At 42.5% G+C, this 15,892-nt stretch overlaps 1 protein-coding gene across 1 annotated transcript; it reads left to right on the top strand.

Annotated features, from left to right (window-relative positions):
• Positions 1-14,578, top strand: arih2 (ariadne homolog 2 (Drosophila)). The gene is made up of 14 exons (XM_015967497.3): positions 1-449; positions 1,325-1,392; positions 3,130-3,202; positions 3,320-3,461; positions 5,018-5,139; positions 5,591-5,700; positions 7,847-7,964; positions 8,068-8,118; positions 8,367-8,388; positions 9,261-9,412; positions 9,932-10,075; positions 11,490-11,558; positions 11,655-11,780; positions 13,761-14,578. Exons 1-14 carry the CDS (start codon positions 192-194, stop codon positions 13,830-13,832), a joined length of 1,527 nt encoding a protein of 508 aa, XP_015822983.1. The 5' UTR covers positions 1-191; the 3' UTR covers positions 13,833-14,578.
• The last annotated feature ends 1,314 nt before the right edge of the window (positions 14,579-15,892 follow it).

Genomic DNA, 15,892 nt, shown 5'->3' with positions numbered 1-15,892 from the left:
TTTGCGCCTCAGATAGACAAGAAGGAAGGGTGCCTCTGAACACCGACCCTAGGGGGGGGGGGGTAAGGGCAGGGAGGAAAAGCAAGGTGAAGGTGGAGCTGCAGCTGAACCATTTCAGCTACAATTGGACCACTTGAATCCGACAGGTAGGCGGTCCGTCTACCTGTGCGGGTGGTAGGTTCGGTCGACTGATGTCTGTGGACATGAGCAGCCAGGCGTCGGACAGCAATGAGGAGGACTTTGGGGCGAACTCTGAAGAGGAGGATGATGAAGACGATGGCGCAGAAGAAGAGGATCAGACAGACTATTATGAGGGAGTGGCCGGTGATGTGGAGCAGCAAAGTGCTGATTCCTTCGACCCGGAGGAGTACCAGTTCATCTGTTTGTCGTACAAAGACAGCCAGCATGTGCTGACGGAGGAAGTAAACACTGTGGCTGCTGCTTTGAAGGTGAGTTTTAGGAGCTGAATCATGAGACTTGAATCACTCAATAATTGGACTGAGTTGACAAAAGCTGTCTACTCAAAAAAGGGCACAAAATTACAAAAGAGATCATTTGGACTCCTTTTTAAAAATATAAATGATGATTTTAGGGGGTCTTGCACATCAAACCGGAACAGGAATGCTCTGGGTAATTACGTCACTGCTACTTGACTCTAAAAGCTGTGCTGTAGCAGTTTATTTATTTATTTTACTGGTGGAAAACCAATCTTTCAAGGAGATGCAGTGGAAGACTAATCCTTGTTAGTTATGCTTTTAGAAATTAAAATATAAATATATATTTTTCATAGTTGTGTCAATTTGCACCAAACATTTAAAATAAGTACAAATAAAAATGCTAATCTACTAATTCTAACCATGCAGCAAGATGTATTCATCTTTTACCGGGTCTAGAAGGATTTACAGGTTTTATGCAGGTGCAGAAAATCCTTCAAATTAATGAAAGATTATAAAAGATTTCACATTTGTGAATAAAGTCTAAAAGCTTGAAACAGTGTTTTGTGGCCTTTGTTAAAAATTTTATCGGATTTAAAGGTTTTCTTTTTGTTTAATTAAATTAATCACTTCCTATTAGTATTAAAATTAATAAATTATAATAAAATCATAATAAATTGTAAAACAAAATGACATTGAAGCTTCTTGAAAGCTGTTGACTGGGTAGAAGTTAGAACTTTGTGTGTTTGCTTGTTCTTTACAAATCTTTGCATTGCTGAGGTGTTCGTGACTCAGGTGTTTGGGAGAAAATCGTGCATGCGTCTCTGAAACATTATGTCCTTCCTTTGACTTTAGGCACACTGCAGCCTTGTTGTCCTCTTGTTTTGCAGGTTTCCCCATCAGTAGCTAAACTGATCCTGGTGCATTTTCACTGGCAGGTTTCACAGATCCTGGACAGGTATGCTTCCACCACTCCTTCACCGTTCTTGTCTTTACTTGTCAGACTGGAGATTTATTTTATGATGATAATACTTTTTCTTTGCCTATGAAACACACCCAGAGTTTTAAGGTTTATTCTTAGGAACCTTTCTCTTGTACTTCCTCCTCTCTTGAACTTTTCGAAATGTGATTGAGGCTCTTCCTCAAATGTTTTGCTCTGATAAATCTTATAAGCACTAGAATTCTTATAGTGCTTATAAGATTTATCCCTAGCACCACCTCTGTTTGCTTCCTCTGTATTGATATTTGATAGTTAAAGTTGGGCGATTGGACGAATTTATCGACCATCGATGATAGTCCAAGCCCTTTGCCGATCATTGTAAGAGTGATATTTTTTATGCCTATGAATTAGTCTCATAGATGGGCCATACCATACTTTATTAGTTTTCCCTATTGCCAATACCAATGCATATATGTAGGAGTCATAGTCAGCAAATGGCCGATATGGGCTGCGGGTTTTTTGGGGCGATATCCAGAAGGTTTCCATCTTATTTGCATGCTTAAATATCACTAATAACATCATTTGATGTTCAAAATTTCTGAAGCCGAACCAGTTTTTGAACTCTGAATCGAACCACTATTAAATCTTGTTTCTGTGCACTGCTCAGTGTTAAAATCAAACAAATCAATGAACTGACCACGTATTGAATATGCAAAGCTGGTGTATAAAAATTAATTTTAAAGATTTTATTTTGCAGATGTTGTTCAGGAATATAAATAAATAAATATATTTATATATATATATTTAAATTAAATTAAATTCTGCAGCAGGCTGACCGAGGATGTGCATGCTAAGGAGGTATATCTGCTGTCGCCCATAGAATAAAAACGGTTAATATCGACACCGATATTTTGCTGGACTGGTTTATCTATCTACCCCTACTTTAACACAAACAAATGATTCTTCTGTCAAACTTGGAAATTCATAATAATTTGCAGCTCACTGTTTGAAGCCTCATATCACTGACAGACTAGAGCTATGTCGAATTAAAATGGTCTTTAACATCCACAAGGGTCCAATAAAGTACTCCAATAAAATGGTTTGTCCACAACAAGTCTTACATCCACAGTCCGACATAAGTGGTTGAAAACCTTCAAAATTTCCTTCAAATGCGTGTCGTACCATTACAACCATCTTCATATTTGCTTCTAACTTTTGACCGACATCATTCCCCATCCAGCGTGTGAAGTTGAACCCTCCGTCTCTCCCTCCAAAGCTTTTATCTACTGGCCGGCCGATGGCTCAGAAGTACCAACCCCTTTCCTCATGTGTAGCTTGAACTATTTGCGATGCAGAAAGGTGTTCATTCATGCATCAAGTAGACGGTGATATTCCGAAAACAACAATCTCTTACATTTCGGACCAACCGTCTGCTTACAAGAACTGATTGGGAATGATTGTGATTGATGTATTGTTGCATGTTGGGCGCATTAAAAGTCTAAATCAGTGCCAACACGTCACCCATCGTCACTTTTTGGGTTGCTGACAAATGATCGGTTTGGAAATTTTTGCACATCACCAGACTTAAATCAGTGTGTTTACAAACGTCAGAAAACCAGACTGTTGCCTTAGTTTGACTGAAGTCGGACTTGTGAATGTCAACACTTTAGTCTGGCTGAAATCAAACTGATTCTAATCGAGCTGAAGTACCCAGATAAGTTTCATTTATTTGTTTCTGTTGATATTTTTTCACAGATATAAGTCCAACTCATCTCTGCTTTTGTCAGAAGCTCTGGTCCAGCTCAGCAGCACATGCAGATCAGTCACTGTGAGCAAATTTTGCTAGTGAACACATGACCAATGTTGAGCTGAAAATGACATCTGATTGGCTATTTGAGATGATGCTGAGAATAATGTGCTCATGACTGCTCTGTGTGTGTTTCAGGCCCCTCAGGCCCTCCAGTGTGGTGTGTGTTTACAGGTCGTATGGAGAGACTCACTGCTGGCACTGCCTTGTCAGCACTCTTTCTGCAAAGCATGCTGGGAGCAGCACTGCACCGTGCTGGTAAAAGATGGCGTTGGAGTGGGTGAGTGCTTCTGTGTGTGTTTTCTGTGCATCTTTGTTGTCATCAACGCTTCTAGTAGAGTGTTTGATCTGCAGTCTGTTTGATTGGGGCATCCAAAGGCTCCCTTGGGTTCATTTCATGTTTATTTTCCATATTTTTATGTTTCTGTTTTTCTATCCAATAATTTTTAAATACATCCACTTTCTTCTGGGTTTGAAAACTCGGAGAACACTTCACCTCTCGATTGTGCACACTTCCACGTTTGTTTACAGTTTTCTTCGTATGTGCACAGTCCTAAAATTCAAGAAAAAAATTTCAAACATTGACTTGTTGACTCCCATCTGGTGTTGGATTTATCAGGCAGGCATGCTGTTGCAGCAGCCTTGTGATTATCAGTGTGTGTCTGAAAGAGTGCCCACGTCAGCAGCATAGCAGATTGGTGTGTGGTTGTGTAGAGCCCTCTGTGTGTGTGGGTGTGTGGGTGTGTGCGTGTGTGTGTGTGTGGGTGTGTGTGTGTGTGTGTGGGTGTGTGGGTGGGTGGGTGTGTGTGTGTGTGTGTGTGTGTGGGTGGGTGGGTGGGTGGGTGGGTGGGGTACAAGTTATAATGTTTGTAGTGCTGTGTGCACGCCGTTTAATGCAGGCCACTCAAATGTCGCTTTTGACCTATTTATGTGTTCATTTAGAGTTGATTTAGTCTGTTTCACATGAACACATAAAGGTTGGGCGATTGGACGAATCTATCAACAATTGGCTGAGCCCTTCGCTCATCGTCGTTGAGTGATTATTTTTTTCATGCCTGTGAATCCGTCTTGCAGATGGGACATTACAAACTTCCACATCAAATATGCATCTTTTTAACTACAATATGTACGCATCCATGTAGCACATCATTAGAAAGTCTTGTGATTCTAATGATATATGGCAATAAATACAGTCATAACTTTATAACACAGTCATGCTTTTTTCAAACCACTCGGAAATTCCAAATAGAGTCGTAACTCACGCTTCAAACCCTGGTATCCTTAACAGAGCAGAGCCATCTCAGACAAAAACTGTCTGTTTACATCCACGAGGGTCCAAGTAGCCAATGAACAAAGATTTATGCACAAGGAAGGAACACTTGTGGTCTGCTTCCACAAAGAACAATTGTGATTAGTGGCGTGTTCTCACGCCAAGCCCAGAAAGCGTCACTTGTGCAAACATATCATCACCCATCATCATTTTTGGAGCCGTGAATATCTGTAAATGTTCTACGGCCTAACCTTTGTTCAAATTAGCTCTCATTCTCATTGAATTAAAACACAAAGTACAGGAATAATCATTGCATCTTTTATCAGGTGGCATTGTGGTCAACTTAAAACATTTATTTCTAGATTCAGCTAAATATATTAAAAGAATGACTTTTGAAAAATTGTGTCGGCCAATCTGTTGTGCTGCCATGGATGAGACCACAGTGTGTCTGCGAGACAAAGAAAAGAAAGTTGCTAATATTTACCTGAACAAGAATCTGTTTAGTAGAAAGCCGGTTGCAACCGTGAGCCATGACTCATAATTAAGACAGAAAACTGTGTGTTCAGGTATCTCGTGCATGGCTCAGGACTGTTCCCTGCGTATGCCAGAGGACTTTGTCTTACCGCTGCTGCCAGGAGAGGAGCTAAAGGACAAATACAGACGCTACCTCTTCAGAGATTACGTCGAGGTGGGTGACCGGCTTTTTGTGTTGTTAATCTGTTTGCTCGGATGCGTCGCCAAAGCCTGAATGTGGAACAACGGAGAAGCACATCTGGAGGCAGCGAGAAGAGAAACTAAGCAGCAGATAGAAATCATCTTTCATATTTGGTCTATAAACCGATTTTTATTCAACTATTTATTCAAATTATGTTTTGCTTAAATTGAATCAAATGTTATTGATTTGTAATTTCTTACATTATGCCATGCTTGCTCACAATAAATGAACACTTACAGATAAAATCTGCATTCCTTTTCTGATCTAGTCAGTTTAAGTCTGGATGATCCGTTTCAGGACACTTAAGGCTGTGACTCAATGCAATAATAATGGGAGGGAATAATTTTTTTTCCCCGTAATATTGTCTTACAAAAGTTTATGACTTTTGTCTTCTTTCTGACTTTGATAATTGTGTCATTTTCAGAGTCACTTCCAGCTGCAGTTATGTCCAGGTGCAGACTGTCCTATGGTCATCAAGGTGCAGGAGCCTCGGGCACGCAGAGTACAGTGCAGCCGCTGCAATGAAGTCTTTTGGTAGGACAAACACAGCAAAATCCTTTTCTCTTATATGCAGACATTAAGCTTGGGCTTTTATGAAATCAAGTCTTATTTTCAAAAAGGCTTAAAGGGACCCAAGTTAGATTTTTTTAAATAATATTTCTATAGTCTATTCAGAACATGTTCATGAAGATTTTGCCCACAATTCCTCAGACATGAAGTGATTTCGGCAGTTTAATAGTTTCAGTACCTTCCATAATGAGCCATTTCAGGGCTCTGTGACTTTAAAGGTGTGGAACAGAAAAACAAATTTGTCATTATTAGTTCTGATAATAATCGTTCACTCTTAGGTCTTCTTGCAGGCTGAACATGAAGATGGTCTCCTACACCTATCCCCTGCATTAGCTTCTGGTAGAAAATAGACGGTGAAACTCTAGGGCAGTGAACCTCAACTGGCAGCCCGCGGGGCCACATCCAGCCTGCCTGATCTTTCCACCTGGCCCCCCGACCCTTTGGGCCCTAACAACCCCCAATTGGGGAGCTTTTAAATTGAGCAGCGAAATTCCTGTCCCAAATATCAATAATGGTTTACATTCTCCAAACTCAACGGAAACTACAATCAAAACAGTTTAGATGGAAAACAAAGACATTTTAATTATTAATAAATTAAGATACAATAATATCTGAACTTTTTGGCCCTTACAGTGTCTGCTGGGAAAAACCTCTGGTGCCAGAACAAATTTAGTTGAAGACTCGTGCTCTAGGATTTGAAAAGCCTGACAGATCTACATCATACGTAACGTTCAAGGACTCGCCCATCTGTCTTTTACCATCCAGGAAACGGCAGAGAACATCATGGCTAGTAGAAGTTAACTGTTAGCATTAGCAACTCCACCCCACAGCAGAACTCCTTCAGATTTGTGTTATTTGTGAAGATAAAACGGCGTTGCAGAGCAAACGGAGTCAGTGGTAGTCACGTTGCTGTTAGCCAATCCGAGGTGAGATGTCCAAATATCAGGAAATAAGACTCCAAATCCTGCTGTCTGAAGCTACTTTCTCCTCTAGCTGACATGTTCTTCCTGATTCAGGCACATCTGAGATATTTTTTCCCCAGAGTACGACTTACAAGGCGTTCATTCCTGCTAGAGACCACTGTAAATGTATTGATTACGTGAGTGTTCAACACCTTTTAAAAAACTGGCTGCTGCTGGCCACACCCACTCATCCCCTGGTAGGCTGGGTGTTTATTGCAGATGAAAATGGGGAATTACGGGTCACACACCTGGTTTCTCTACCAACAGTGTTGTAGTTAAAGCACCATGCTGCAGCCCAGTGATTTAAATCCAGAAATCAGTTAGGTTGTGTCCTATTTGCTCCCACATATGATTTAATGGCTAATTTAAAAGCACGTAAATCTTGGCTCCACACTCGTTACAGGACAAACTAGCTCCCGAACCAAGATGGTTCATGTTTAACTGCGACAGTAACACAAAAATCAAAACTCATAAGTATTTATATCTCTCTCATCTGCTGACTTGACACAGAGAGTATACAGCTCCCTCCATCAGATGTTTCCTGGCTAAGCCTTCGTGGTTCTCAACCGCATACTGACCTGAACAGACCTACGTCAAACCACTCCATGCTCCATGTTGCATCTCCATCCATTCTCAGTTAGTCTGGAGTCAGGTCATAAGGACAGCAGAGAAATCCAAACGTCCCTCTCCTCAGCCACCTGGGTCAGCTCCTCTCGGGAAATAATCCTAAACTGTTCCCAGGCTAGCTGAGAAACGTATTTTTTCCAGTGAATCCTCGCTCAATTAACAAAAATGTCAGATCCTCAACAATTTTGGTGGGTGGGGACTCGACAGGTGAAGGGCTATGCAAATTTTCCTTATTGTGACATCACAATAAGAGTTTTTAAAACGATTAATTTTAGGCACAATTCCTAAAACCAACCACTGACCGAGCATGATGGTGCAAAAGGGTGTAAAAAGTCTTGTTGGCATATTGTGTCCCCTCTACAAACGAGACGTGTTTATTTGGATATTTTAGTCGTACTTGTTTTTTAAAAATAAAAATTTCCAGCTTGGTGCCTGCTGTAATGTCACTATTTTTACAAGGACTGTTAGAAACGTTACAGTCTGCATGGACGTGACTATTCATTCTTCTGTTTTCTCCCCAGTTTCAAATGTCGTCAAATGTATCATGCACCTACAGACTGTGCAACAATTCGAAAATGGCTGACTAAATGTGCAGACGACTCGGAGACTGCAAACTACATCAGCGCACACACTAAAGATGTATGACGACTGCATGTGCACACGCATAAATACCCATACATTTTTGTTTGCTGTGAGCAAAAGATTTAAATGGGAAGATAATAGCTGTTTATTTTTCCTCCAGTGTCCGAAGTGTAATATCTGTATTGAAAAGAACGGAGGATGCAATCACATGGTAAGAGCTGGGAATCACACTTTCACACAACAGAATAATGCTAAAAACACAAACTCGGACTCCAGCTAAAGCCAGCTTTGTTTAATGGCTTCATTCAATCGACAATAAGCAGATTTATTCCCTGATTCTTAAAACTATTTTTAAATCAGACTTTGTGTTTAATTCAACCCTGAGGGGTTATGTGTGCTGTTTAAGCATGGTTCTGGTTTATTAACTGCACCTCCTTCCTGTGTGTGTGTCTGTTTCAGCAATGTTCCAAGTGCAAACACGGTAAGCTGTTTATCTCCGAGCTTAAAAGCTCCTTTAAAGAAAAAGTCACACATCGCACAAATGTTACGTTTGGATTGTTTGCCTAATGTTTTAGCATCTTTTTGTCAACATAAAACCTTTCAAAACAACATCGAATGAGCTTTAACTAAGACTGGAAACTCAGATTTTTTTTCCTTCACTTTTCCCACATGCCGCCATTCTCCTTGTTTTAAAGGGTCTATCAAATTTAAAGCTGTTTAGTCATCTAGAGAAACTGTAAAATAACTGATCGACAGATCTGGTTCATACTTGTTTTATAAAAAGTGCTTGCCTTTATTTGTAAATATATAGTCTCATAGGCAGAGCTCAGGGGGTGGAGTCCACTGTTGTCTTTCAAATTGTCTCTGCACACAACTGGACAGCGCTAGTACCAGAGCAACAAACATGACAAATTCATAGTGACTAATTCGGTTAGCGGGGATGTCCGCCATTCACTGTCCTTTTTCGGAATAAAGGCCCTAAGTGTCTCTTCGCTCATGTCTCAAGTAAAATCCCAGGAGGTCTAAATCGTCCAAAGTTGATGCCAAAGCCCTTTAAAACTGCCGTCATCTTTGTTGTTTTACTCCATCGCATCTTAATCTAAAATGCATTTTAAAAAGCTCTGCCATAATGATTCAAAGCCCGCTCAACATCTCTACAAACATGGAGTGCTGTGATTGGCCTGACCTAAACTTAGCCAAGCCAAAGGTAGACCTGCTGAGGCTCCAATGGACCAGGGCAAGACTGACCTGCAGAGCAAAATCTTCTGCTACTGCTACAGTTTGTCTAAAGCTCTAGGCTACCAATTTGCTGCTGGCAAACTTCACAAAGGCTTGTTTTGTGTTTTCTGAAAGACTTTTGCTGGATGTGTCTCGGAGACTGGAAGACTCACGGCAGTGAATATTACGAGTGCAGCCGCTACAAAGAGAACCCAGATATAGTCAACCAGAGCCAGCAGGCTCAGGCCAGAGAGGCCCTCAAAAAATATCTCTTCTACTTTGAGAGGGTGAGTATTTTTTCTTCTATGGATTATTTGCATCCAGAAACGTGACGATCCCTATACTCCACTTAATGTTTAGTTTTGCTTTAGAGACTAGATATGAATTATAAATAGAAACTGAACATTGACCTGCTTTTCATGTCTGTGCGCTAACAAACATGCTCCTCTTACACATCGTCTTTTCCCATTTCATTAAATCATTCTGTTTAAATGCAAACACCAGTATAGTTTTGTTTTCTCTAAATGGGGAGTTGTTGGCCTGCTCAGCTCACACTGATGGCAACGTTTACTTCCCGCTGCCTACAGAAGAGCAGCGATGGAAGCCAAGAGTTTATTCTTTAGATGTTTTTCAAAGTCAAGCTGTTCAAGCTTTTGTGCACTTCAATAAAAATGCCGAGTAAAGGAAAAGTTCAAAAAGATTTCAATAAAGTTGGCAACACAAATGGTTCTGCGGAAAACAAAAAGGCCATTTAACAAAAATAAAGATTTTACATATATTTGTTATTTTGTTCTTTTCATCACAAGTGGGAGAATCATAACAAGTCTCTGCAGCTGGAGGCTCAAACGTACCAGAGAATCCAGGAGAAGATCCAAGAGAGAGTAATGAACAATCTGGGCACTTGGATTGACTGGCAGTATCTGCATAACGCTGCGAAGCTGCTGGCTAAGGTACAGAGGAAACTCCACCCACGTGATTGAAGATTTTACTGGTAGAACACAACCCCAAATCGAGTTTTACTGAAGTTTACTATAAATCTTTAGCCTGGCAAGCCAGACTAAATAAATGTATTATTTAGTCTGGCAACACTCCATTGACGGCTCTCGGTTGTGGGGCGGGTTCTACCGTTGTCTTTCAAATGATCTCCACATTCCACTGGACAATGAATGTGACATACTCTTGTTTCACTCTGTTGCATCATCCCACCCACCAGGCATATAGAGTGCCCTGATTGGCCCACAAAGCGGATAAAGCTCTGTGATTTGTTCACTAAGCAGATAGAGCACTATGATTGGCCCACCATTATGAACCAACCACAGCTCCTTATGTGTTTGAAACCCCTCTAGAGAGCTGTGATTGGCTAGCCAGAGTCCTGGTAGGAGCTGCGGAGGTTCCAATGGAGCGTGCCTAGACCAAACTTTGCAAAGCAAGAATTTGGTCTAGTTCACTAGGCTAATAAATCTTAGCAAGCAGTTCTTAATTTAGCATCTATACAAGGATACCTGCATAGGGTAGCTGTTCAAATTAAAAATACATTTGGAATAAATAAATGCTGTTGTCACTGAGCATAAATGTGGAACTGGTGTTCAACACGGCCTTAGTATGTTCTTTGGAACTCCTCATAACCTTTTCCTTGTTAGTTTTTTATATAGAAAATAAATTGGTAAAATTGTAAATTATGGCCAACCCTGGTTTCCCGGTAGATGCATAATCATTGCAAAGCGTCAGCAAAGTGTAATACGCTACTAACAGCCACCGTTTTATGGGCGTGCTTTCTGTGGGCGCTGAGCAACACGTTCCAGAAGCCTAGTGTGGTTGTGCCCTGCAAAATTTACGAGATGGGTCTATTTTTTTTTCGCGCCACGCTTCAAAGAACACGTCTGGAAGTTCAGATCGGGTCAGACAGGAAGTCAAACACTGGAGCTTTTTAAAGCATACTGAAACTTTCAAAATAAAAGACACGTGCATGTTTCCAGTTGCAGTGACACCTCTGTGGCCGAGGTAAGAGAACAGAAAATAAGCCAGACCTTTAGGATTTGTGCTGACGTCCTTGTTTTGCATGTTAGGGAGTGAACTGAAAAACCATGCGTAATCTTGCAATTCTCTAATGATTTTGTGATCTTGCGGGGCCAGAGGAGTGGAGCGCATTTGCTGCTGCCGTGCGTCTGAAACATTCCTGGTAGGAAGGGAGACGTCTCAAAACATGTCTATTATGTTACGTGTCGCTTATGCATCTGGTGGAAAGTCTGGGTTAGTTTAGATCACTTCTACGGCTAAACTTCCAGGTTTTACATTTCGGCGATCGCTGTCTTTTTGAGATGTATAAAACATTTCGTTTAACAAGAATAATTTTTTTGTTTCTAGTGTCGCTACACACTGCAGTACACCTACCCCTACGCCTATTACATGGAGTCCGGCCCTCGTAAAAAGCTGGTGAGAATCAAACGTTACTTTGCTCTTCCTCTCAACCTCTTTCGTATTTGATCCAGTAGCCATGATGAAATTTTTTTTTCTCATTGTCTTCTGCAGTTTGAATATCAACAGGCCCAGCTGGAAGCTGAGATAGAAAACCTGTCGTGGAAGGTGGAGCGAGCTGACAGTTATGAGAGAGGAGTTGTAGGAGGCGAGGGCGAGCTCAGCGCCAGTGACAGAGGGGTAGGATTAGGCTCACTTAAGCAGTCATGTTAATATTTTAATATATAATATTTATGCTACAATACCTTAGGCCGCAGTTCGATGATTGACTTTGTTGTCCATTCATCTGATCTGCGGCCGCATGTCTTGAACACTCGGGCGAAGAGAGGGGCAGAGCTGTCAACTGACCACTTCCTGGTGGTGAGTTGGCTTTGATGGTAGGGGAGGAAGTCGATCAGAAGTGGCAGGCCCAAAAGTATTGTCAGGGTCTGCTGGGAACGTTTGGCCGAGTCTGCTGTCAGAAGGAGCTTCAATTCCCACTTCTGACAGAACTTTGAACAAGTCCCGAGGAAAGCGGGGGACATGGAGTCCGAGTGGGTCATGTTCCGTGCTTCTGTTGTTGAGGTGGCTGACTGGAGCTGCGGCCGCAGAGTTGCCGGTGCCTGATGTGGTGGCAACGCCCGAACCCGCTGGTGGACATCGGCGGTTTGGGATGCTGTCAAGCTGAAGAACGAGTCCAATCGGGTCTTTTTGGCCTGTGGGACTCCAGAGTTAGCTGATGTATACCGGCAGTTCAAGCAGAATGCGACTCGGGTGGTCGCGGAGCCAAAAACCCGAGCATGGGGGGAGTTCGGTGAGACCATGGTGCAAGACTTCCATATGGCTTTGAGGAGATTCTGGTCAACCCTCCTGCATCTCTATAGGGGGAAGCAGTGCATTACCAACATTTTTTACATGGTGTGTTGCCGAACACTGGCCCAGCTCTACACCCTTAGGGGGATCCTGGAGGGTGCGTGGGAGTTCGCCCAACCAGTCTACGTGTTTTCTGAATTTGGAGAAGGTGTTCGACCGCGTCCCTCGGTCCCTCGGTGGTCCTCTGGGGGGTATTCCGGGAGTATGGGGTACCAGGCCCTTTGATAAGGGCTGTTAGGTCCCTGTATGACCGGTATCAGAGCTTGGCCCACATTGCCGTCAGTAAGTCTAGCTTGTTTCCGGTGAGAGTTGTATTCTGCCAAGGCTGCCCTTTGTCACTGATTCTGTTCATTACCTTTATGGACAGGATTTCTAGGCACAGTCAAGGTGTTGAAGGGACCCGTTTTGGTGGCCTAAGGATCAGGTCTCTGCTTTTTGCAGATGATGTGGTCCTGTTGGCTTCATCGGATACTGATCTCCAGCTTTCGCTGGAGCGGTTCGCAGCTGAGTGTGAAGTGGCTGGGATGAGAATCAGCACCTCTAAATCTGAGACCATGGTCTTAAATCAGAAAAGTATAGAAGGCCTTCTCCAGGTCAGGGACGAGGTCCTGCCTCAAGTGGAGGAGTGTATCTATTTTGGGGATTTGTTCACGAGTGAAGGAAAACTGGAGCGTGAGATCGATAGGCGGATTGGCGCTGCATCTGCAGTGATGCGGGCGTTGCACCGATCTGTCATGGTGAAGAGAGAGCTGAGTCAAGGCGAAGCTCTCAATTTACCGGTCAATCTACGTTCCTACCCTCACCTATGATCATGAGCTTTGGGTAGTGACCGAAAGAACGAGATCACGGATTCAAATGGCCGAAATGAGTTTTATCCGCAGGGTGGCTGGGCTCTCCCTTAGAGATAGGGTGAGAAGCTCGGTCATCCGGGAGGGGCTTGGAGTAGACTCGCTGCTCCTCTAGGTCGAGAGGAGCCTGTTGAGGTGGCTCAGGCATCTGGTCAGGATGCCTCCCTGGTGATGTTTTCCGGGCACGTTCAACTGGGAGGAGACCCAAGGGTAGACCCAGGACACGCTGGAGGGACTATGTGTCTCACCTGGCCAGGGAATGCCTTGGGATTTCCCCAGAAGAGCTGGCCCAATTAGCTGGGGAGAGGGATTCTGGGCGTCTCGGCTAATGCTACTGCCCCCGTGATCAGACTATGGATAAGTGGCTGAAAGTGGATGGACGGATGGACGGATGAATGGATGGATGGATGGATGGATGGATACATAATGATGGCACACATGCTTCTGTATTTTTTGTTAGGATCTGGAGAATCAGATGCACATTGCTGAGCAGAGGCGACGTACACTGCTGAAGGATTTCCATGACACCTGAGGCTCCAAACGCGACTGCAAAGCACCAGCATCTCCCTCCTTCCTTTCTTCCGTGTCTCCTACCAACACTTCCTTCCATGATCATCCGATGTTTGCAGTCACACTGACTTCTTCCTTAACCTCTCTGCACATGCCCTTTTGCTTCAGTTGTTCTGTTCTTTTTTCTATCCTCCTACTACAGTAATGCTGCAGGGTCACAGAATGTCACGTTTGTATCATCCACATTTACACTGTTCTGTTTCACCGTGGTTACACTTGTTTCACGGATCTGATCATGCAGGTCAGTGCTTGAAAACATACTTAACTGGGAGAAATCCTCAGGTGTTACTCCTGTGATGGAGGAGTTGTTCAAAGAGAGAAAAGCTTAAAATGTTCAGAATAAAGAAAGTTGTGTTAAGTAGATGTTCAAATCCTGGGAGAGGAACAGTAGATTTGAATGTTTGCTCCGTTCTAAAAATAAATAAGAGTTTCACCCCATTTAATGCAAGAGATTGATGGTAAAGAACAAAATAACTGCCATAGAGGTAGTCTCATTTTTTATAATTACCTCTTGCAGCCTTTGACCAGTTCCAGCTGGTGGAGAGTGATGCTTCCTGATGTTGCTGCTACTGGTTTGGTTGTGGCTTGACTGTTTCCAGCCATACCCGGTTCTTCGTAACGTGATGATTAACCTACCATAAACGAATCAGATGCGATTGCTGTGAAATTACTAACATGAGACCTAAATAAAATGAAAATTGGAAAGTTTCTGAAGTGATATTTGTGCCCAAGAGTAAATATTAAACTTGGATAGCAGCTACTTTAGATTTTTTTTCTTCCGCAGCACCTACCCTGAAGGTGCTCTGCCATTTTTATTGTCCTATCAAACAAATGTAGCTTTGATCGTGCAAGCACATACAAATTTGAAACACGATTGGTTGTACTGTATCAAGGTTAAGGACCTTCATTGATCAGATAAAGTTGTTTTGATTTGACAAGTGTAATTCACAAATGTTACACCACCTCCCGCTGACGACAACATGAGTCGTTTATGTCAACATGCGCAAACACTCCACTTCTCCACCTCCAAAACCACCCAAATCAGAACCTTTCACCATTAACTTGTCTCCCTGTAATCTCATGCATTATCTTCTGTCGTAATGGTCATCTCTTCATTTTATTTTTTCTGATTTTGTTTCTGTCCATCTCATATTGCTCACTTTTCTTCTGGAAACTGGCTGTTGATAGTTCATTTAAAAAAGAAACATAAAAGCAAAAAAAAAAATTACTGTAATTTTCAACGGTTGTACATTAATACAGAAATAGAGTTACTGAGAGTTTTTAAAACTGGACCATGTGTCTCGTGTCTTTATTACACACCAAAAATCCTTTAGCTTTCAGGCAAAAATTAATATAGTAACAAGTGGCAGTGCAGTCACCGAAGGGTTTCAGGCTGAAGCTCCAGCAGCTGCAGTTGTTTTGACCTTGGGCGACTCGCCTCGCCTGCTGGTGTGGGTCAGAAGGACCGGTGATGCCAGTATACGGCAGCGTTGCCATATTGCCACTGTTGCACCCCAGCACAGCTGTGGCTACATTGTAACTCATCACCACCAGCATGTGAATGTGTGTGAATGATGGGTGTGTTGTAAAGTGCCGGGGGGGGGGGGGGGGGGGGGGGTTGTGGAACTCTAGAGGGTGCATATCAAATACAGTCCATTGATTCTTTACATCAAAAGAGGAATGTGGAATGATTTCAGAGTTAGTAGGACACACTTGGGTGTTCCAAGTCTTCTAAACAAGTGGATTTAAATGGCAAATATGCAGTGTAGTTTTTTTACTGTAAGTATTAATCTAAGTAATACACAACTTTCAGAAACACTTCACATTTCCTTTTAGTGGTAAGGGTAGTTGGCTGTATGGCAAACACGTTTTCAGCTCTGTACCTATAAAAGGTAAGTTACAGATAAATATAAACTACAATTTTGCAGATTCATATTAGCCTTTTTCTTAAAATAAGCTATTTTTCAAAGGAGGGCGGGGGTTGCTGGTTAGCCGGATGTGACGTCGAGTCGGAAGCTGTCA

This window comes from Nothobranchius furzeri, chromosome 15 (assembly GCF_043380555.1).
Source record: "Nothobranchius furzeri strain GRZ-AD chromosome 15, NfurGRZ-RIMD1, whole genome shotgun sequence".
Lineage (NCBI taxonomy): Eukaryota > Metazoa > Chordata > Actinopteri > Cyprinodontiformes > Nothobranchiidae > Nothobranchius > Nothobranchius furzeri.
The sequence above is the reverse complement of the archived record's forward strand: the minus strand, read 5'-3'. Positions and strand labels throughout refer to the sequence as shown.